The sequence below is a fragment of the Lontra canadensis genome, unplaced genomic scaffold (genome assembly GCF_010015895.1).
Source record: "Lontra canadensis isolate GAN:19392208 unplaced genomic scaffold, GSC_riverotter_1.0 scaffold31, whole genome shotgun sequence".
In the NCBI taxonomy this organism is placed as follows: Eukaryota; Metazoa; Chordata; class Mammalia; order Carnivora; family Mustelidae; genus Lontra; species Lontra canadensis.
The window spans coordinates 9,767,138-9,790,925 of NW_022631025.1; the positions used below are offsets into that span (position 1 = coordinate 9,767,138).

General features: G+C 47.5%; 1 protein-coding gene across 1 annotated transcript in view; it reads left to right on the forward strand.

The window, feature by feature from the left end:
• PIP5K1B (phosphatidylinositol-4-phosphate 5-kinase type 1 beta) overlaps positions 1–23,788 on the forward strand; it is a 158,485-nt gene that overhangs the window by 90,706 nt on the left and 43,991 nt on the right. The window contains exon 11 of the mRNA XM_032866568.1: positions 1,473–1,617. Within this exon, the coding sequence (XP_032722459.1) occupies positions 1,473–1,617 (145 nt within the window). The remainder of the gene's footprint in view (positions 1–1,472; positions 1,618–23,788) is intronic.

Consider the following 23,788-nt stretch of genomic DNA (forward strand, 5'->3'; position numbering starts at 1 on the left):
TGGTCACATTGCACACCTAGAATCGATAAAGTGTTCTGTCAATTGTGTCTTCATAAAAATTTTTAAAAATAAAATATTTCCCTAGGTTTAAAAAAAAAAAATCAGTGTGAGCCCCACTGCAAAAGTTGAAGGACAGGACTCAGGAGTTAACTCTTAGGTCCGTAGCATTCTGTCACTGCGGACGTACACGTGTACTTTTTTAAGCAGCTCTTTTCTTGGTGACTGGATCTGTCATTAAGATACTGTCTCTGACAGGCTGGGCAGTAAGGGATATGAATTTGTCCAAAGTTTAGGTGAGGATAATTAAAAATGATCTCCCAATAAGAAAAAGAAGGACTCCACACAGATGCAGGGAGAGTGGGCGTGGGTCAGTGCTCAGCCTTGAACATTCTACTTTCCTGCATAAGTACTTTCACATCTACTGTTTGTTTGTTTTTTAAGATTTCATTTATTTATTTATTTATTTATTGGGCAGAGAGAGAGCACAAGCAGGGGGAGCAGCATTCAGAGAGAGAGAGAGAGAAGAGGTACCCCCCTCAGAGCAGGGAGCCCGATGTGGGGCTCCATCCCGGACCCTGGGATCATGACCTGAGCCGAAGGCAGACACTTAACTGACTGAGCCACCCAGGTGTCCCAGGCACCTACCTTTTAAAAAGGAAATAGGAGTTTTCTCATTTTTAGAAAGGCAACCTTGGCTCTTGAAATATGAGGCCGAGAGGAGCCAAGGATGATATTCAAGATGTATATGGACACAAAGGGGGTTAAGACATAGCTGGCTTGGTTCAGTTGGTTAAGCATCTGCCTTCTGCTTAGGTCATGGCCGCCGGGTCCTGGGATCGAGCCCCGCATTGGGCATCTTGCTCAAGAGGGAGCCTGATTCTCCTTCTCCCTCTGCCCCCCTCCCCCCATGAGAGAGCTCGTGTGCTTGCTCGCGCTGTCTCTCACTCTCGCTTCCTCTCAAATAAGTAAAATCTTTTAAAAGAGAGAGAGAGCTGGCTGTTCATCTGGGAAGCCTTTGTTTCCTGGCTCTTAGAAAGTTTGAGTACTTGGATCTAAATTGAGAATGACAGATACACGCATATCCTAGGGAGGGAAAGCAGGTTCCCTGTGTGTTTCTCCATTTGGCAATCATCCTGTTAATCTCTGTTGAATTATCCCCTTAAGCTCCTTCCAGCATTTTATGTCATCTTTTGAAACAGTAAATCACTTTATTAGGTTTTTAAAAGCACATTCATAATGTCATTTCCGTAAAGCCATTTTGTAAATTAATGCCATTTCCTTTCCGGATAACCTGTTTGCAAGAAGCTATTTTATATGTCTTTGGCAGCTCAGAAGAGCGAAGTGAATTCGTCATTTAATTTGCAACCTGATATGTAAAATGAACACTTTGGGGTTGATTTAAATTATTACAGGTATTAAGGCAACATTTATTACGGAGATTCACGAACGTGCGTTGTGTTTCTGTTTTCCAGCCCTGGGATCCCGACACAGGCCGGACCTTGTGCCTAGCACCCCGTCACTGTTTGAAGCTGCTTCCTTGGTAACCACTATTTCGTCGTCTTCCTTATATGCCGATGAACATTGTCCACACGACAGGACTGCGCTCTATTCAAACAGGTGAGACTTAGCGCGATCAGATTACCATTCCGGTTATTACCACATCAGCATCACGGCTAGACCAGTAGCTCTGAATTGAGAACATGCCGTCCCTGGCGCCCAGGACGTGACTGTCACCTGCCCCGTAAGGAAGAGAAAGAGAGAACATGCTTGATTTTTTATGTGGCGAGAAGCACATCTGGGGGAAAACCTTGCTTATTTTTCTCCACTGTTAGTCATTATGTCCTATTGAAATTATATACTTGGTTCTAGGGAAGAAGACCGATCTTTCATCATTTTTCTTGTAATAATTTCTTATGAATGGGTTTTTGAAGCAAGTACTCCTGGATAATATTGCTGAAAGCTGCAAAGATATTTGCATATTCTAAAAAAAAAGATATTTGCATATTCTCTTTTTGTTTGAGTGACGTTAGTAATGGTGATAGGCAGAAGGATGGCCCCCTCCAAAGTTGTGCCTGTCCTAAACCCTGGAACCTGTGATATGTCACCTTATATAGCAAAAGGGACTTTTGCGAATATGATTAAATTAAAGATCCTGAGATGGGAAAAGTCTTGAATTACTCAGGTTGTCCCAGTGAAATCACAGGGTCTTTTTGAAAACAGATATATATCGTTTTGTTAACACTGCAGTGGCAGACAACTTCATGCTTATGTTTCTTCATAGATCACTGAGTCCTGCAAAATTCAAAACTAACAGGAAGCTAGGAGCGTTTACAATAAATGTGTCCTTCCTAAAAATCCTTAAGTGCGTGCCAGTCTGTCCTCAAGCAGTCAAGTCTGATTATGAACAGGGTCTTTGTAGAGGAACACAGGAAGATTAGAGTCAGAGAAAGAGAAGCGATTCCAGAAGGGAGGGCAGAGAGAGACATTGGAAGGTGGAGCACAGCTGGCTTTGAAGGTGGGGGACAGGGCCGTGAGCCTGGGAATGCAGGCAGCCTCTAGAAGCCAGAAAAGGCAAGGAAACAGAGGAAGACAGCTCTTCTAAACCTTGAATTTTAGGATTTGTGACCACCGGGGCCTCAAGATAAGTTGTGTCATTTTAAGCTGCTAAGTGTATGGTCATTTCTTACAGCAGCAATGGACGGCTAACACAGCCCCTCTCAAACTCATAATGATGGAAAGGTTGAGTGTTGGGTGGGCTGTTGCGATTTCTTAAATAGAGAGTGGATTCGTTATTTAGATACGTTTGCTTTTTGAACCAAAACATTGTCAGACACAGATTCTAATAATAGAAGATGATATCGTTACAAAGAGATCACAGTGTTGTCCGTGGGCTTAGCTGTTGGATTTTCTCTCTTTCCATATATGCAATTTTGTAACGAGCTCCAGTCGCTGGGCAGGGACTACTACGCATGTTTTGATGATTATCCATTAAATGGGAACTAGCTCTTGTTAAAAATCTAGCTCCTGAGAATTAAGGTCCCGTTTGTGCAGGTAAACGGCTTCTTACACCGTACGTCATTCTCCAGCCCATGCGTCCTGGCTCACTTCCAGAAAGAGGACTCTGGACAGTAGACTCATTTGTAACACAGGTGTGTTTGTAGATTCCATCTTGGTGTCTGGGCAAGTTCAGGTTTGGTCATTGGAGCTTCTGTAGAAATTGCTTCCCGTTGCCGTTCCCTTCCCTCACCGCTAGCTACAGGTTGGGGGGTGGGTAGTGGGTGAGGCAGCCCGCCTCGGTCCAGAGAAGTGAAAAGAATGACAAGTGAGCCATCTGTCTTAGTGGGGCTTCCGTCTAGATAGCTCTGCTGGAAGGGCCAACAAATAAGGCTCCATTATAAATTATTCAAATCCCTGGAACTGTAGAAGAAATTTGGTTCGCTTCCTTGGGGTAAAAGAATTTAAAGCGATCTATACCTTACACTACCGTGGACCTTGATCATTCAGATTTGTTACGTCAGTTGGTCAAGCAACAGCTTTCCTATCTCTGTGGCAGAGCTGAGCACTGTGGTTTTGCTCTCAAGTATAAATACCGGCTTGAAAAATGGCTGGAAAGTCATAGGAAGCTCCTTGCAAGGTCAAAAACAGTTCTGTGTGCAGCCATGGTGATTTCTGATGGTTTGCTACTATTCTCATGATCAGGGGCATGTCATTGGGTATGCTTGCTATTAAATTATTTACTAGGATTTTCAAGACAAGAATAAAAGGGTTTTTTGCTTGGTTTTTGGTTTTGGTTTGGGGGGTTTTTTTGTGCAAGTGATTGTGGGTCAGTATTCAGACTCTTGGCAAAAAAGCATTTAATTCTTGGGGATTCATAAGGTTCTCCTTCCTGACTAGTGTGGGAATGATCTCTGCGCGCTCCTGGACTGTGTACTTTTCTTTATGATGATACTGGTTATTGTATGTATATGGATGAGAAAAACATTAGTGTTGTCTGTTATATTTTTTCTTTTCTTTTTTCGAAGTGACTTGAGATAAATCTTCTTTATTGTATCTCCAAGTTGCAACTTGAAGATTTTATTTATTTTGCACGCACGCACATACATGCAAGAGAGAGAGAATGCGTGCACACGCACATGAGGGTGGGGAGGGGCAGAGGGAAAAGCAGACTCCCCACTGAGCAGGGAGCCCAATATGGGACTTGATCCCGGGACCCTGAGATCTTGACCTGAGCTGGAAGCAGATGCTTAACCAACTGAGCCACCCAGGCGCTTCTCCACGTTGTAATCCGATATCTCATATTTAGCTGCCAGTCTGGGTTCAACTGCAAGAACTAGAAACCACTCCGTCTTAGGCAGAGAAGGACTTGATAGAAGGAATTAGGTGCTTACAAAGTCTGTGAAAAGGCTCTGAGGTGGACATCAGGAAATCACTCTTGGGTAACACCACCGAACTAGCCCACCAACAGCCCTATAGCCTTGGCCGAAATCAAGCAGGGACTCTGACAATGGAACCCAAGCCACTGAAAAGCATTTTGGTGTCCCCAGAATGTTTTTCAAATAAGCCATCATTGAAACAGTCAAGCCGTCTCACTAAAATACCCAGGCCCTTTTGAAAAATCACTAGCTTGGGCCGCACTTGGCTCTGTGGCCTCTCAGCACTCACCAGCTGGAGCGGAGAAGCAGGGACCCTCCAGGTCACCACCTTCTGCTTTGTTCATAGGTGACAGTAATGTTGCCTGCCTGCTCCCCTGAGCATTTCTGATTTTAGCCTGGAGACAGAAGAGAGGCCAAAGGTGTGCCTCCCATCTTAACCACCGCCTTAGGGAGATGCTAAGGAAAACGTGGGAAAAAGGCACAGGGACACTGGAGAGAAGTTACTAGCGTGTGAACTCCTGGGAACCCGTTTCCTTACCCACCCCTACCACGCGCGACTCTAATTACTCAACAGGGAAGCCTTACCAACAAACCGAAAAGAAATTTTTATACTTTGTAGCACTTTTTTTTTTCCTTTAGAGCCCTCCTAAACCTATGTGGGGTCTCTTGAAGTGATAACAAACATGATTTTAAGTCTCTTCCGGCCTACTAAGTTTTGAAACCTAATCCAAACAGCCTGGAAAGAAAATGAGTTGAATATTGATGTTATAACTCACATGTTAGGGTTTTCTCTCTCTGAGTCATTTTTCTGTGAAGGCAGGGTGGCCTGTTTTTCCCATTTCGACACTAAGCCCTACGTGTAACTGCCCTTCAGAAAGCCGTAAATACTTCCACTAGCGGTTGTCATTCTGTTAGTCTTTCTAAAATCCCTAACTCTGACAGGTGTCAATCAGTGCCGGGATGTCTCCACACCTAAATTATATTTTTCGGGGAACAGGGGCGAGGGGCTGTCTCTTTGAATTATTCCCCTTTTGATGGGATTATTCTTTGTAACTGCAAAAACTCTGATAGAGATCTGTTCTTTTTTTTTTTTAAGTGTGCTCTAAAGATGGAGTAGGATGCAAAGAAAAATTAGTATTTTTAAGGTATACATTGATCCTGATGATCTGAGTATGTGTTTTCACGTTCCCCCGTACAGCTCAGTATCAGAACATGTAGCTCGCAGCAGTCAGAGGCAGAGTGTGGTGGGTGCGTCCTTCCTGGTCAAAGGGTGGGATGTAAATTCTGATTTTTTGCTCCTTGAATTCTCCATTTCTAGCAAGAGCTCTGTTCTTTCAGAGGAGGTATAAACTGAGCACTAAGAAACACAGAGGCAAAAACACGTTTTATCTCAAAGCTGAGAATGATCTAATGGGGACGTTCACTACCATTGTGAATATGAATCCTTTTCATGATTCCCTGCACTGCTGGGAGCAAAGCTGAGGCTTGGATCACGTCTCAGTATCGAAAACCCACCTGTGTCCCAGCATATGTAGAGCTTCCGCCTCGAGCCTGCCTTGACCTTCATGGCCACTCTGGCCAGCCTCATGTTTTACTAGTGACTGTTTCCAATAGTGGGCTCCCCCAGGAGCCATGTGGAGTATTAGAAGAAGGGCAGTGGTGTCCGAAGAAATGCCTGCCCCTGGTCATTTGCACGTAGAGGGACAGCTGGGAAGGCCCCCTAAGTGATGAGTCCGGATCATGGATCGTAGAGGCTGAGTCCCAGGATCTGGCTACAGTTCTATGCACTTTTCTTCCTGCTCTTAGAGTCTCTTAAACCCAGGAGAGGGATGGAAGCAAGGTGGAGGGACCCGTTGTCTTACACACCTAAGAGACAAGGAGAGAGAAACACAGAGATGTGTGACATGCTGCCCCAAGGTCCGACGGTGTGCCAGTAGGAGGTAACTGGAACGCAGGTCTCTGGGGCCCCTGCCTCACGTTCTGTCTCCCGTATCACCCTTCCACTAACAGCCTCCTGTCCTTCCACTCTTGTCCTTGCCATGTGTGCTGTGCATGGGCGGTTCATGCACCCGGTTTTCCTAACATGAACTCTGCCTCCATAACTGAGTGACCTTTTTGCTGCCTAATAGCTAGGGTATTTCTGTTAGACAAAGTGCTGGGCTTATATGAATGCCTGCTCGTGACATTTGTTCTAGAAGGCACTGGCTAAGTTTGCTTATTAAGAACATCATGGCTGGGCACCTGGGTTGCTCAGTCGGTTAAGCCTCTGCCTTCAGCTCAGGTGCTGCTCTCAGGGTCCTGGGAACGAGCCCCGCATTGGGCTCCTTGCTGAGCAGGAGCCTGTTTCTCCCTTAACCTCTGCCTGACACTCCCCTTGCTTGTGCTCTGTCTCTCTGTGTGTGTCAAATAAATAAATAGAATTTTTTTAATAAAAAATAAATTTTAAAAAAGAACATCATGGCAGGGCGCCTGGGTGGCTCAGTCAGTTGAGCCTCCAACTCTTGGTTTCAGCTCAGGTCATGATCTCAGGGTGGAGGGATCCAGCCCCACGTCGGACTCTGTGCTCTGCGTGGAATCTGCTTGAGAGTCTCTCTCCCCGTCACCCTCTGGCCTCTCCCCTTCTCAAATAAATAAGTTAATGTATCTTTTTTTAAAAAGAACATCATGGTATGCCTGGGTGGCTCAGTCGGTTAAGCCTCTGCCTTTGGCTCAGGTCGTGATCCCAGGGTCCTGGGATTGAGTCCCGCATCGGGCTCCCTGCTCAGCGGCGAGCCTGCTTCCCCCTCTGCCTCTGCTGCTCCCCCTGCTTGTGTTCCCTCTCTCTCTGACAAGTAAATAAAATCTTCAAAAAAAATCATGACCCTGGAACTTCTCCATCATAGCAATAGTCGTACCTCAAACCATCGGTAATAATCTGATAATGATACTAACTATAATAATAGCTCATTCTTGGACCTTACTCAGGGTCCATGTTCAGCTTTTTCCATGCGTCAACGTGACTTAAAGCTCCCAGCAGCCCTGGAAGGTCATCATATTTCCTATCTCCAGTTCACAGACGAGACATGCACACAACATGGTGTCACTTGAAGGTCAGGTGGGTGTCACTTGAAGGTCAGGTGGCTGCCACGTGGAGCCGTGGTTTCTGCACACAGCATGGGTACAGAGCGTGAGGCACCGGCCCCCCTCACCCGTGTTGCCCCACCTCAGACCACTTGTCCTTGAAACGATGCTTCCCGTGGAACTTCGGTAACCCCCACACAAGGTCCACTCTTCCTCGTCCGTTTTCCCTTTTCTTTTTCCATGTGATTTTAAGTGCGGATTTTCGCTCCTCAAGACGTTGGAGCCCAAGTGTTCAAACCCTAGAAACAGGACATACTAACTTAAATCCACAAGTGACTTGAAAAAAACGCTTGCCTCGAGTTTTTATTTCCAGCCCTTCCAGTACTCTCCACATGGTTACATGGTCACAGAGGAGAGACTTCCGTTAGATACGTGTCTGCTTGATTTAGAAAATCCCGTATCTGGGGGCGCCTGGGTGGCTTAGTTGGTTCAGCTTCTGCCTTTTGCTCAGGTCGTGATCCGAGGGTTCTGGGATTGAGCCCTGCGGTGGGAAGCCTGCTTCTCCCTCTGCCCCTGCTTGTGTTCTCCCTCTGGCTGTGTCTCTCTGTAAATAAAAATCTTAAAAAAGAAAGAAAGAAAGAAAAGAAAATCCCGTCTCTTCCATTGACGAGGTAAGGTGAAGAAGGGACATTTGTTACTTACAAGATGAGGGGAGAAGAAGGTGGGCTGGCTGCCAGATCTTTCTAGTAATTCTGGTTCTCGAACCCTAACCTGAAGGGAGGGACAGCATATGGCCTGTAGCATCTCCTTTGCACATGGCAGCTGCCTGCTGGTCCCGGATATCCTCCCGAGCCCTCCTGTGGGTGCTGGGTATGGAATCTGCCCTCTGCACACCCTTTGTGCTTTTATGGTTCTTAGTCTGCTGACTCCTCCCTTGCAGACGGACCGTCACCGCCGCCGTTCATCACCTCCTCCAGCCCGGCCTTTCTCTTGCACACCCATCATTGCACATCACCAGTTAGGGCATCAGCTCCCCCAGAACGCCCTGTTAGCTCTATAACGTTGGGCAAGTTACTCTACCTTCATGTGCCTCAGTGTCCTCACTTGGGAAACGTGGATTGTTATGCTGCTGCCCCAGATGGTTGTTACAAAGACTGGTTGAAATAGTAACTGGAAAGCACTTCCATTGCCTCACCAGAACCCATTCTGTACCGTCAAAGTATTTGTTAAAGTTAAATAATCCAGTGATTCCATACTCAACACCTTCCCAGAAGTTCCACCATAAGGGACAGGATGTAACTGTTTTGGTCAAAGGGCCATCCTGGAGTACTTTATGGAGTCAGCGTGCAGTCAGGGAAGTGGGAAACACTTGGGATTTCAGACAGAATTTAGTAAAGAGAATTGGTTACCGAGTGTAGCTGGACGCATGAAAAGGCAACATTCTGGAAACCCAGGTAAATAACTACAGGCAGTGGCTCAGAGTAGGTGCCCTGCCCCCGGACAGAACCCGGACTCACGAGGAGCCACCCCCTCCCCACCCCGGCCAGGGACCAGTGGCCACCTGAAGGGTAGGGATGTCAGAAGAGGACATCACCGACCTTGCTGGGATAGTGGTCGGGCACCAGGTGTCCCCAGAGACGCTCCCCTTGGAAGGGAGAGAGGAAAAATGAGAGAGAAGTGGACCAAAAGGTTTCTCTCCTCCCACACCCTCATCTCCTGCCAGAGGAGCCCAAGGACTGTAGTGGGCCAACTCTCCACCCCAGCATCACAAGGCAGAGTGGAAACAAGTTGGGAGTGACAGCCCCAGGACTCGGGCAAAGAAGGAGTCTGTCTGACCACGGATCCCCCTCGCCCTGGCCCCGCGCTGGAGAGGATGCTGGTCCTAAATACTAGAAATGTCTCTGCTGATCGCTGGCACGTGGGACAGAGAAAAAGGGTCTTCAGCTCAAGAATTCCACAACGAGGTTCGTCAGCCTGGGGGATCCAGGTGACACCCCCTCTGACAGCAGCAGATACATTTTGCAAGCAGGCTGTCGCCCACGCCCTAGCAAAACAGTTTTATTTTCTTGCCAATAATAACCCCCCCACACACACACCCACCTCATCAACTGAATATGGCAGTCTGGAGCAAACAGTCATGAGGGACAGTGGGTATGGTGTCGCTTTCTTCCTCCTTACAACAAAGAAAAGGATGTAGTCCACTTTTCCTCCTCGTCAGGAAACTAGGTCACCAAGCGAATGAGGACACGTGTTTTGGGGGAGAAGAATAACTCTCCTCAGGATCCTGAAGCAAAACCCTGCCTTGTTACCCAGCCTCCCATGGGAAGATCTCATTCGGGGAATTAGGACCGTTTTAGGCCTGCTGGGATGACAGGCGAATCGAAGAGTGGTGTCACATCCCTTTCCAGTTGTGACTGAGGCGCCTGCAGAGAAAACTGGAGATTGATGGAAGCTTCATAATATGTCTGTTGGTTGAGTTTCCCCTCCCCAGCCCCAGCAAAAGAGGAAAAAAAAAAAAAAAAGATTTACGTCACATTGTCTGCACCTGGATTTTACTAGGTGCCTTTTTTTTTCTCTCTTTTGACAAATAGTAGAATTGCTTCGAAGTGATTAGCATTTCAAATGATCCTTCTCCTATTTTGGCATGGGCAGGAAATTGAAGTGAATTTTTCAAATATCTGACATTTTACGAGGAATAATTTAGGATTCGACATTAATTCAGAGAACGCTCACATTTCTTTCCTCCATCTTTTATTCGTTTCTTCATACATTCAGCAAATATTCGTTGAGCCCCAAACACACCTGACACGGTGCTTGGGGCAGACGTGATTCCTCTCCTCCTGGAGAGCAGCGTCTAAAGGGGGAAATGTGCATGGCACCTGCGTGGCTCAGTCAGTTGAGCATCTGACTCTTGGTTTCAGCGCAGGTCATGAGCTCAGGGTCGTGGGATCGAGCCCTGTGTCCAACTCCACGCTCAGCATGGAGCCTTGCTCGCTCTCTCCCCCACCCATAAACAAATAAAACCTTAAAGGGAGAATGTGCTGTTACACATTGTTATTTAGTTTAGGGGGGTTTTTTTTGTTTGTTTTGTTTTTGTTTTGTTTTTTTACTAAGGTGTAATTCATATGCAACATTATTTTAGCTTCAAGTGTACAACCTAATGATTTGATAATTATGTGTATTGCAACCCGGTCATGGCAGTAAGTCTAGGTACCATCTGTCGCTGTACAAAGTTACCAAAAAATTGTTTTTCTTGGGATGCACACTTGTAAGATTCACTCTGCTGGCAGCTTGCCCGGCTGCCCTACAGTACTGTTGCCATGCCGTGAACACGGCTGTAACATCACATCCCCGGCCCCGTGACTTACTGTCTAACTTGAGTTTGTGGCTCTAGACCCCATCACCCATTTCGGCCACTCAGCCCCCCTCTTCCTGGAAACCACCACTGTGTTCTCTGTATCTCTGAGTTTTCTGTTTATTTGTTTCTGTTTGGATTCCAAATGTAAAGGAGATCATCAGGTATTCGTCTTTCTGGCCTACATCACTTCCACGTGATACCCATCCCTGTTGTTATAAATGGCAGGATTTCATTCTTTTTCTCTTTATGGCTGAGTAATCCATTTTTTGATAAATTGGTATGTGGTAATATTTCTAGGTACCTTTTGTGCTTAAAGATTTTTTAATGGATCCAATTTATGGATAAGTCATATTGGGGGGGGGGGGCGTGGCAGAATGTTGGCCAACCTGTGAATATCCTAACTTATCAATTAGAATTGATTTTCTGCCTCTTAATTCTTGGGCCAAAAGACTGTATGTCTTTTTCTCTTGACTTAGGCCACTCATGCCTTCTCTCTGAGAGAATGATTCGCCAGTGACAGAGGCGACTCTGTGGCCTTCCCGGTCTCGTACCCTCCTTCATGAAACCTCCAGAGGGATACCTGTGTGGGTGTGACCAGTCCCTCCATCGAGGCTTCAGCGTGCTAGTCAAGAAATTCTTAGGCGCACCCGAATTTAAGGGGAAAAAGAGTTCTTTGGAGATACCTCTTTCCCTCTCGATCTTCCCAAAGGAGTAAAGTAATTTCTTTGCTTTGGGGTTCAGATGAACCACAGACGGGCTCATTCAGGGAACTGAGAGAACATAACAGGAAATTCCTAAAATGGAAAACCATAGCAGGAATGGGTGGGTGTTCAGATTACAGTGAAACAGGACCTCGGTTCCTTGCTCACACCTCCAGCCTACCTGGACGTAGCCAAAGCACAGCTTCCCTAGCCTCAAAGCTGTGTCAGATGCGTAACACGCCTGGGGCATTCTCCAGCCTCTGCACACCTGCTGCCCGGCTCGCCCCTCCGACCTTAGACCAAACCGAATTTCTGCTCAGCAGCTCTTCTCGACCTCACTGAGTCTACAGCGATCCTTGACTCCGTGGCCAAGCAGATCCCATGGGCTTCATGACTCTCACTCTCTGCCGGAAGGTCATTTTGGTCCTTGTCGGCCCCTGGAAGTTACCCTCTCCATCCATTTGGTTTGTCCCCAGGGGTGATCAAGCCAGCCTTTTGCACACTGGCCTGTCGCCCAGGTAGCCGCTGCCCGGGTGGCCCCAGAGAGGGCCTCACGCAGGCTGGTCCACTCCTCTGAGCCACCTTCAGCGGCTGTGGCCTTTGAGGTGCCCCCTTTGCCTTACCCCTTGGATTCCCATATGCCTTCTCAGCTGTCTTGTCTGGCTCTGTTACCCCATGGGGAGCATGTGTCTCCCGGGGCATGAGATCCGTGATGAATGAACTTCTGCCAGCCGCCCGCCATTCCTCTTACCCCCACGGGTCCTCTGGGGCCGGGATCTGCCAGAGTGTCGAGTTTAATTTCTTCTCTGATGTACTTCAAATATACACAAAGAGCAGCAAATATAACTTCTCCCAAGGCAAGATGAAAGTGGGTCCTTTGTTTCACCCCCTATGATCTGTGGAATTATCCCCACCGTCGCCAGCCCGGTCTCCCTGTAATTTAGAGGACTTGCTTGTCTTTGAAGGAAGAATTCCCCTGTGGAAGTCCACAGCCGGACACCGGCTGCTGAGCACTCCCTGACTTCAGAGAAACTAACAGACTCCGCCCCCCCCAAAGTTCACTAAAGGCGTCTCCCCAGCCAGCCCTCTGCTCTTAGCTCATTGCAGTTGTGGGTGTCGGGGGGATTAGGTAAGTGTAATGAGGGAATAAGGAGGCAGTGATAAAATCTCAAGTCAGAATAATATTAACCTCAAGTGTAATTATTTAATAGCCCACGTTCATGGATAAAGTGATAAAGATGAAATGTATAATGATGTAAAGGGGCTCATTATTTTTCTGGCCAGCCGGGTCAGAAATTAGCGTGTGGAAGGTCACAAAAGAACTTCAGAAGGGCCAGGCTTGTTTTCTCAACAAAGGCTTTGGCGGAGATGAATGTGTCATCCTGACAGCCCCTTGGAGGATCCGCGTGCTAGCATTTTGCGGTCTTCTCTTCCGTGCTTCCGTGTCACGGTGGAAAAATACTTCTGTGTATTGAAGTGCTTCATCTGAGAAGGCTTGTTTTATCTTTCATTTATATGCGAGCGCCTCTGGGTCGGTGCCCTACTAGTCACTGCCGTGACTTTCATTTCCTTTGTCCTCCATCCCTGAGCTGTGACAGGAGAGAAGGCAGGTGTGCCAAGGCCAAGCCAACATGTGCCTTTTCCCTGCCCACCCTCCCGAAGCTTTTCCAGTCTCAGCAGCAGCTCTCTCCCTACAAGAGTTTGGGGAACCTCAGAGTCCTTTCGGCATCGTGTCATGCAGCCCTTTTGTTTTTCATTGTTTTGTATCAAAATGATATGCTCCAAGTTTAACAAATAGTTGTATAAAGTTTGGGAAAAAGAGCAGGTCCTGGTACACCTCCCTTTACACTTTCTCATCCCCAGACCCAACCCCCTTCAGCTCTTTTAGCTGATTCCTTTGGCACTTAATTCCGTATCTCTGCATAGTGTGCTAATAGGACCATTTCTTGATCTTCCTGGTTTAGACACTAGCTTTCCACCGTGGAAGGTGGAGATTTCCCTGTTTTCCCCACCCTGCCCCCACCGCACGCATGCAGTCTTCCCACCCCATCCCCCACTTCCATCTCCAGTTTTGTTACATCAGGCTTGTGTCTCGATCTGTATTAAGTGTTTTAGTGTATTAGTGTTTTAGTATGACCGTGAGAATGCTATGTTTGCTTCCCTTCTCTGTAATTCCTTGTAATAGTACCGCCTCCTCCTTTCGTTTGCATAGCTTGCCATGGATCTGTCCTTAATGAAAGCCCAGACTCCATACCAGTTGTCTCCATTGCTTTTCCAACTGTTGAGAATGCATCCGGTTCTGCTAATTTCCTTGTCTCACAGAAGTTTCCCCCCAAAAGCCTTCTTACCTTCTCTGTCTGGACCATTTGCCCTGAGGCACACACATTACAGTGGAGTCTTTCTTTCTGCCATTTTAGGGATCCTAATCAGATCCCCTGTTTGCCATATCATATATATATATTGGTGGGGGGAGGGCTTGCCACCTCATTTGGGGGAAGCACATCCTCCAGTATCTTTCTAAGAAAATGATTTATGGGAGGCAGAATATTTAAGTCCTCACGTGGCTAAGCAAGTCTTTATTCTAACCCCGACACTTGATTGCTAGGTTAGCAGACCTAGAACTCTATATTGTAAATTTCTCTTCAAAATTGTACAGGCTTTGCTCTGTTATCTTCTAGTTTCCAGTTACTGTTGAGAAATCGGGGGCACTTGTGATTCCTGGTCTTCTGTGTCTGGCCTGTGTTTTTCACTAAGAGCTTATCATCTCTTCAGTTTTGTCTCAACATTTTACGATCAGATGCCTCGGGGTAGGTCTGTTTTCGGCTGTTTACTTTTCTTTCTTCGTTTCTACCTGTTTGTCTTTCTGTCCTACTGTCTGCGAACATCCCTTCACTTTTTGCTCATGGTTCCACTGAGTTTCTCATTTGTAATACTGTGTTCTCTGAGAATTCTTCTTTATTCACTGGGGTTGCCTTCTGTAACAGTCTTTCTTTATTTCACACTTGGAATTTCTTTTCTCCGTGTGGCTATCAGAATTATGGGGGCTGGGGGGTGGGGTTGCTCTGCTTTTTGTCTTTTCTCCCTTTTTGGTCTCAAGTTGCATACGAGATGCCCTTTTCGGTTTGTTCTGGTCTCCATCCTTCATGTTGGAGGTCTTCCTCCAATTCCCAGGAATCCCAGCTTGTGGCTCAAGCATGAGTTGGAATGCGAGAGAAGGCACAGTTGCCCGGAAGCTTAAACGGGCCCGTTGACCAAGCTTTATCCCCTGGCTGGGCTCTCTGAGAGCGGGACCGATGTTCTTCTCTGCCGGTCTTCACTCTGGAGCGGGTCAGCTTCCCCAGTGGAAGATCCTTCCAGTTTCTTGCCGGGTGGGGGTCTTGGGGGGTGGGGGACAGCCTGGTTGTTAGCCTGTGGGACCTGGAGCAGAAAAGAGGACCGGATGTCTCAGACTCTAATAGGCACACATTCCTATCCTTGCTCTCTTTTCCTTCCACAGCTGCTGGTATCCCTGGGTCGAGAGAGCTTCTGCTCTAGGGCCTCACCAGAGGAGGGATAAAGCCTTCTGGACTTCTGCCAGAATGGGTTAGAGCGTCTCCTGGCTCTGGGTCTCGGCATCCCTTGTGCTGACTTCGCAATCAGTGCCTTGGGTTTTTCTCTCTCTGTTACTGGATGTTAGCCTCCCCCCACCCATTTTAAAGGGTGAGGTTGGTCTTTTAACCCTCTGTTAGTTTTAGAGGGTTTGCAGGTGACCATAACGGTCAGAGGGGATTTGTGCCAGCGGCCTCTGCTTCTTTGTCTGGAAATTGGGAGCAGCCCCCAGACTCACTGAGGGAGTGACTTAAGAGCCGGACTGGAACTAGGACCCCCGCCTCCTGGCTCCTTGTTGAGCACAGGCCCTTTCAGAATGGGCACCGTCCTCAGTCCTGGCTTCCGCAGCCATGAGTGTGTTCCTGGTTGGGTGTGAATGAGTTTAAGATGCTATTTTGTGAAGAATTGTTTGTAGTTTTGCATTGCCTGGTGGGTCATCGCGAGACTGTACCCTGGGAGGCATCGGGGTCCTCCCAAGGCCTTCGGCTCTGCAGGCAAGCCCCCCACCTCCGTCAGGGAAGGGTGAGTGGAAACGCTGACGAGACAGTAGGGGCCGGACTAAGTTCCCTTGCATTTTTTTTTAAAGATTTTATTTATTTGACAAGCAGAGATCACAAGTAGAGAGTGGGGGGAGAAGCAGGCTCCCCGCTGAGCAGAGAGCCCGATGCGGGGCTTGATCCCAGGACCCCGGGATCACGACCCGAGCCGAAGGCAGGCTTTAACCCACTGAGCCCCCCGGGTGCCCCGGTTACCTTGCATTTTTAACTTCTGTGCCTCTTCAGCCTTCCACAAGCACGTGGGGACAAATGGGGTTGGAGTCAAATGCCCAGACTGCATAGGTGTTTTGTCCCATCTGCTGTGATGGATGCCGGGTCCCCCATCAGGGACCCTCCAAACATACTGTAGGTCTCCACAGTGTCTCCTGGGTGCTCAGCAGCAACTCCAGTCCCACTGAGAGCTGTCACCGCCCCGTCCTCCCTCAGTCTGTCCCAGAGCTCTGTGGCACATGAGGGACAGCTCCCTTACTTTTTCGAAGGGCCCCAGAGCAATGCTCCTTGGACTTGACATTTTAGAGACTTTCAGTGAAACAGCTCTTCCTAATTTTTTACTTAGGCTTCTCTTGCCTGCCCTCCCCCACCTTCCCCCTCTCCTCCCCTCCTTTCCTCTCTCTCTCTCTGTTTCCCTGTCTCTCTCTCCCTCTCACCCTGGTAATCACACCTGAGTCCCTGGAATTTGCTTTCCACACCTAAGTAATCATACCCTCTGGCGCGTCCTCATCCGCTTTCGTAGACTTGTCTAATCCCTCAGCAAACACGCGCCCCGGGGCCCACCCCCAGCCCCCCAGGCCCGTCTAGACCCTGCAGATGGACATGGCTTCGTCTCCGCTCTCAGGCTGGGACCCTCACCACATCCGTTCCTAGTCTCTCCCATACTTTCATGCAATATCCCCGTATCCGCAAACATATCCTGAGGGCCTTCCTTTACAGGACACTCTGTAAGATGCTGGGGAGGGTGGAAAAGATGGGAAATCTCTGCTCTTGAGAAACTATAATATTTGGGATTTTTTTTTTAAGATTGTCATTATTTATTGGTCAGAGAAAGAGAACACAAGCAGGGGGAGCGGCAGACGGAGGGAGAGGGAGAAGCAGGGAGCTCCGCTTTGCTGAGCAGGGAGCCCGAAGCGGGGCTCCATCCCAGGACCCAAGGATCACGACCTGGGCTGCCAAAGGCTGATGCTCAGCCGACGGAGCCACCCGGTGCCCCAGACTATAATCCTTGCGTACATAGGCAGGCGCTCTGAGCTGGGAGAAGAGCAGGGAAGGACGCCTCGCCTGGCGCCGGCTCTGAAGCCCACCGCGCAGGACGATTGCTGAAGACAAAAGCTGCGCGTCCCTCAGTCCTGCCCATTTCTTAGGTATACAAAGGGCTCAGAAAATGTATTTTCATTTTCCAAATGCACCCTTGGAGGTGCTTAAGCGTGCTTGAGCTAAGAAGGGTGCCCCGAAAAGGGAACTGCTGTTTTATTAAAAAGTCTCTTTCTAAGAAAGTGTGTGTTGACCACAAGCTTCTAGCCCCGTTTGTAACCGTCATGACCTCTGACGTTCAAGGGCAGACAGGTGGTTCAGCTCCCCGCCTCCTGCTCTGGGACAGAGTTTGTCCGTTTGTTCTCAAATGTCACTCGATCTCATGGGCATCTTGTGGTTGAGACAGGTTTAAAATTCATTTCCTTGTCTCAGGGACGTAAAAACAGTTGTCAGGACACAGTGGGCTCCCACAGGAAGCCCTCGCGGGGTGATGCCTGGAGAGACAGGGAACTGGACTTTTTTGCGGACGAGCACACAGCTCGCAGTTGGAGGCGGAGACGGGAAGGTCAGGCACCTGAGCGCGGGCCTTGGGGTGAGACAGTGACGTGGATTCTGGGGAAGGAGGACAGCTGGTGTTTGTAGAGCACTTACCTGGTAATGTTTAGGAAGTCTTTCACTCTATCATTATGGAAGACTTCTTTGGAAAACTAAGGAGTTATAGGGTATTTATTCATTAATTTTTGCATCTTTTATTTCTGATAACAATCCAGAGACCACGAATGGAATGTCTGCTGTATACTGCACAGTCTGCCATGCACTGTATAGATACGATTTTATCCGGTGCACCTGTCAGCCCTGTCAGGCGGATACCGGTGGGGTTAGTAAAAAGGACTTACTTAGAAACATACATGACAAGAACAGCAAAAAGTCAATTATTAGGGCACCTGGCTGGTTCAGTCAGTAGGGCGGGCGATTCCTGATCTCAGGCTTGTGAGTTCGAGCCCCGTGTTGGGTGCAGAGATTGCTTAAAAATAAAATCTTTTAAAAAATAAATATAAAAAAGTCACTTGTTACCAAGGCCATTGTGTGATGTGTTTTGATCTACAAATCAAAAATAGAATAACTTGGCCCCTAAAATGAACTTCTAGATGCTATGAAATTTTTCCTCTAAAATCTACAACTCTTCAACCATTATGAATACACTCTCAAGTGCATGCTTTGACAGCATTCCTATTTTTGGATCTCATGAAATGTGACTTTAGTTAATTAGGAAATGGCCCCAGGCACCTGGGTGGCTCAGTTGGTTAAAGCCTCTGCCTTCAGCTCAGGTCATGATCTCAGGGTCCTGGGATCGAGCCCCGCATCGGGCTCTCTGCTCAGCGGGGAGCCTGCTTCTTCCTCTCTCTCTGCCTGCCTCTCTGCCTACTTGGATCTCTGTCTGTCAAATAAATAAATAAATAAATAAATAAATAAATTTTTAATTAGGAAGTGGCCCCATAACTGACAAAAGGAGAACACAATTAAAATAGCAAATAGTCTAGTCCTTGGAATCATATGATACCACTCAGGCTTAGATCCGTGGTTCTTACATCTGTCACTAGAGAATGTATAGACTTATGGAATCTCATTGCTTTGCAATGAGAAGAAGTGAGTCTGGTATTAGTTAGAAATGCTTTCAGCCTACGTAACGGAAAACCTGTTGGTCAGCACAGAATAAACTAGAACTTTCCAACCTATATGGGGAAACCCACAGGTGAGCCACAGAAAGATGAGCAGAAATATTTACCCCCTCGGTCTTTAGGATGGTGGTGGAGGCCTAGGGCAGCCAAAGCCCCTGGCGTTATTCACCTGGGGTACCAGCAGTCTCCTCTAGTGTTCCCAGAGAGCAGTACAACTATTATTATGTCCTCTGAGTGTCAAGACACAAAGAAATCTGGGTAGCACTGGTTTAAAATATAATAAAGATATTCGCTTTCCTTCTGTTCTGCCCTCCTCCACTTTTTGTTTTTGCTTGTCATGTTTGTTGCCTCATGGTTACAGAGTGGCTGCCACAGCTCAAACATCATGTCCTTATTCTGGGGGCCTGGGGAGGAATTCCCCAGTTGTGACCCAGCAGCATCCTCCTAATGCTCGTGGCCAGAAGGGGACCACATGACCACCTCTACCACCCCCACCTGGAGACTACTGATCTCTACCCACTACCTAAACTCAAAATTTGGGATTTTGTTAGCAAAGACAAGGAGCAATGGCAGTTGTGCGGGCGACAGTGGGTACAGACACTGCCAAACACAGCCTGTAAAAAAAGCCAAGATTTGTGGGTTGTCGGTTTTTGGGTTTTTTAATGAAACAGATATATTGCTTCTTGAGTAATTAGACTGTTTCACTAAAATACCACCCACAGGATCATTTACCCCCAAAACTAAAAGCCTCCTCTGTGGAAGTGAGCTTGAAACAGAGCATCCTAGACAAGAGAAAGTTTTGTATGAATCATAGATGGTCCAGGAAATTTAAGTTTTCTCAATAGTCATTTTTATTCTGAGACAGCCGAGCAGCACTTAGGATCTGGTAGCTTTGAGTTCTAGAACTAGGTATGATTTTTTGCCTTTTTTTTCCTGTTCAGTAGTAGTTGACTAATTTTTCCATTATGGATTACATACGCATTAATACTTTTAATTATTCTTTAAATCTGATGACTCTTTGGAATGTCTTGTGAGACCTCAAGACTTGGACCACAGAACTCATTTTGTTTCATTTCTTAAATGCTGAAATGAAAGTCTTCGTGATACCAAGGTGTCCCACCACAAATTTTTAAAGATTACCTTTTCTTTGTTCAACTAAACATTTCAATATAATTCAACCTTGGGCCAAATTCTGTTTGTTAATAACCGTGATCCCTGGGGCGCCTGGGTGGCTCAGTGGGTTAAAGCCTCTATCTTCAGCTCAGGTCATGGTCCCAGGGTCCTGGGATCAAGCCCCCCATTGGGCTCTCTGCCCAGCGAGGAGCCTGCTTCCTTCTCTTTCTCTCTCTCTACCTGCCTCTCTGCCTACTTGTGATCTCTGTCAGTCAAATAATAAATAAATAAATAAAATCTTTAATAACCATGATGACTAAGATTAGCACGGTCTCTAAAACCTGATGATTCCGTTTCTTGACCTAAAATGCCACCCTTCTTTTACTCTTAAAAAGAACCTTTATCTCACCACATTGATTAAAGAAACATATTTGATTTAGATTATTATGCATAATCACTTGACCTTTCCAAAATATCAGAGGCATCTAGGACCGGCTACATAATTTTCAGGATTCCATGCAAAATTAAAAAGTGGGGCCCCTTGCTCAAAGGGTGGCCCCTGAGGTCATGTGCCCATGAAGCCAGTCCGGCCACCGTTTCCAAAGGGAAGGTCTTTTTGCTGTTTCTTCCAGTAATAGTTTGGTTTAGCTGTTTGGAGTCTCCACTTCCCCTGCTAAGAGCTCTTGAGTGCGATAGTAGCGGGGACTTCTTTCTACTGTCTTTACCTGAAACTCTGCAATCCACGTACAGTCATGGAGCAGAGTATATAACTTCAGACTATAGTTCCTTAAACCGAGTGCTGCCCGCAGTGGGGACGCAGTGTTCGGTGATGGCATTTTTCAGGTGCTTTCTTCCTGCTGTGACCCTAGCAGGTACCACCCCCACCTGGAGACTAATGATCTTGGGTCCCATTTTTCCAGCCAAATTAAATTAAAACTTGAGATCTGATCCCCAAGGGAAAAAGACCTTGAAGAAAAGTCTCTCCCCTGTTTCTCAGCTCCCCGCGGTCGGTAGAGCTCCTTCTTTCTCCCATCCCGGGTTTTTCAGTTCGGTGTGTCTGAGCACCTGCTTTTCATATCCGGAGGAACAGTAGCAGTTTCATTCCCCACTGCCAGTCTTTAAACTTCCTTCTCTGGGGCACCTGGGTGGTTCAGTCCATGAAGCATCACATCTGCCTTCCGCTCAGGTCATGATGCCAAGGTCTTGGGATCGAGCCCCGCGTTGGGCTCCCTGCTCAGCGGGGAGCCTGCTTCTCCCTCTCTCTCTCTGCCCCTCCCCCCAACTTGCAGTCTCATTCTCTCTCTCTCTCTCTCTCAAATAAATAAAATCTGAACATAAAAAATAAAAGCAACTGATATTAATTAACTAATTTTAAAAACCACCACTTGCTTCCCTTGTGCTAGTAAGTCGTCGTTCTTGGAGATGCCTTTAGAGCGAGGCTTCCCCGAGGTCTGAGGAACTTTGAACCTGATCGGTGCTTAGGAAGGTATGTGGTCCCCCCCTCCCCCACAGAGGCACTTTCCATGGACACCGTGGACACCGAAATGTCTCTGAAAGATGGTCTAATGCCCCGGAGAGGGGACCTTCGGAAACGTGGGGAGCTAATGCTTACTCAGCGCTCGCAGGCACCGGGTCTGCACCATCGCAGAACAGGGGTGTGTCCCGTGCGCTGAGCCCTGACTGCGCCTGCGCCCCTGCGGAGGGCTTGAGGGGTGCTGCAGCAGGTGCCTCCACGGTGTGGCACAGGATCGGCAGGACCCCACCCAGAGCTGCCCTGACTCCCGCGCTGTCCAGGGAGCTGATGGAGCCGCGCGGGGACGCCAGCTGGGGGCTCTTCTTCCCAAGGGGGTCAGTGGAAACCCATCCATGCCTACAACGAAAACACCAGCCACCATGCCTGGAAGTTACAGAGAGATGATTGTTCTGTAGAAGGGAGACTTCGACGGTGAGATTAATAAAGAAACAGGCCACTTCAGGGGAGCTGAGTGACCCCCTGGAGGAAGGACCGTCAGGCACCGCGGAGCCTTTGAGCTAGAACGCCTCGAAGCTTCCTTGGGACGCTGCCATTCTGGGTTTGTTGTAAAGTGCCTCCCGCAAGAGCAGTGCTTGATGACAAGAAATACACAGCCTCCTGGGAAGAGAAAGAAACCTCTCGCACGGGGGGAACCCCTCTCCTCCTTCATCTGGAATGGAGCAAGACCAAACCAGCAGGTGCGGCGGCCTCCAGGAGACCCGAGCCTTCCCACCGCTCTCACACTGTGCTTCCTCCGAGGAAACCGGAAGACTGTGTAGCCCAAATGTCCAGTCCTGGCAGGGGAGCTGGCTTCAAGGCTCTCAAAGAATCCCACTGGGCCGGCCACCAGCAACATGACGTCCCCTCCCAGGCCTCCATCTCCTCAGCTGTGACAAAAGAATAATGACGTCTACCTCACAAGAGTTCTGTGAGGACAAGACAGGAACATGTCTATGATGACTATCGACTCGATGCCTGAAATGTAACCTATACTTAAATATCCATTTTTTAATAAGATAGCCCTTCAGACGTTTTTGGAGACGTACTACAAAAAGTCACCATGTGCACCTAGTGGGATCGGAGGGCACCTAGAACGCTCCTGGGTCCCCAGGGATGAACGGTTCCGAATTCTGTCTGCATGAGCCTTGGACCTCCAGTTGGGAAGCTGGTTCCAACCAGGGACTGGTTCCAACCAGTGACTCTGAAGCTGTGATTTCACTTGAAAGTTCAGGATTAAAATACCAGGGGCACAGGGTGTCCCTGGAAAGGCTAATGTTCTAACAGAATTTACTTCACCATTGATCGCCACCTCTGATGGACAGTCTAGTTTTGAAAGACATAGGCTGTCAGCCTGAGTTAATATCAATCATGGACTAGGAATGGTTGGAAGAAACTAACGCATTTCTGAATCCCTAGCACGTAGCAAACGTACAAAGTTTGTCCACTAAAGGAATGATGAAGTAAATGAGGTTACTCCTAAACCTTTCGATGAACCATAAAATGATACCAGAGTTTTATGTTTACTAAGGATTAAAAGATCCAACCTAGTTTCTCAGTAGTTCCATACATAATCCATCCAAATTAAAAAATATATGGATATCTATCCTTCTCCATTAAAAAGAAAGAGGAATTAGTGTTCAAAAAGCACAACAATGGGGATATGTCAGAGGACAGGAGCCACCTGAAAGAACTCTCAATGGCCAAAATGGGGACAGTTCAAGCAATAAAATAACATAGTATGGAGTGATAACCCAAAGAATAAATAGGAGTCCATACTGATATTAACATATGGCTGAGTGAATGGGGGAAAAGAGACAAATCGCCAATGCAGAAGAATTCCAAGTAATTTATGTAGCTACTCTGTCCTCAGAGAGGTAAAGCTTGCCTCCCCATGCCTCAAGCGTGGGCTGCCCTTGTCGCTTGTGTGCGAAGAGAATGGCATGGAAAGAGAGGTAGGAATGACCTGACAGCGTAGAGACCTGGTAAACACCGTCTTGGCCAGGCAACCAAGGTGCGCACCATCAGTGTAAGTAATGGTAACCGTGTATACCCTCGATGGGGTACTGGTACTTTACCTCTTGTGATCTTCCTCCCCAAAACCTATAAATCCTGTCTAACCATGAGAATCATCACTCAGGGGTGCCTGAGTGGCTCAGTCAGTTAAACATCTGCCTTGGGCTCAAGTCATGACCTCAGGGTCCTAGGATCAAGCCCCATGTCGGGCTCCCCCGTTCAGCAGGGAGACTGCTTCTCCCACTCCCTTTGCCCCCTCCTTGCTCGTGGACTCTCCCTCTCAAATGAATGCACAAATAATTTTTTAAATATTTAGAAGAAGAAACATCGCTCAAACCCAAATCATGGGACATTCTATCAAATACCTATTAAGTACTCCTCAAAAGTGTCAAAGTCTCCTAAACAAGGCAAGTCTGAGAAACCATCAGAGTCTGTAGAAACTCAAGCAGATGGGATGACTCCACGTAATGTGATGTCCTGATTCCTGATGGGACCCTGGGACGGAAAAAGAACGTTCCAGAAAACTTACAAAATCCCAAAATACTATGGAGTTTAGTCTAAAAAAAAAAAAAAAAGGATTTGGTG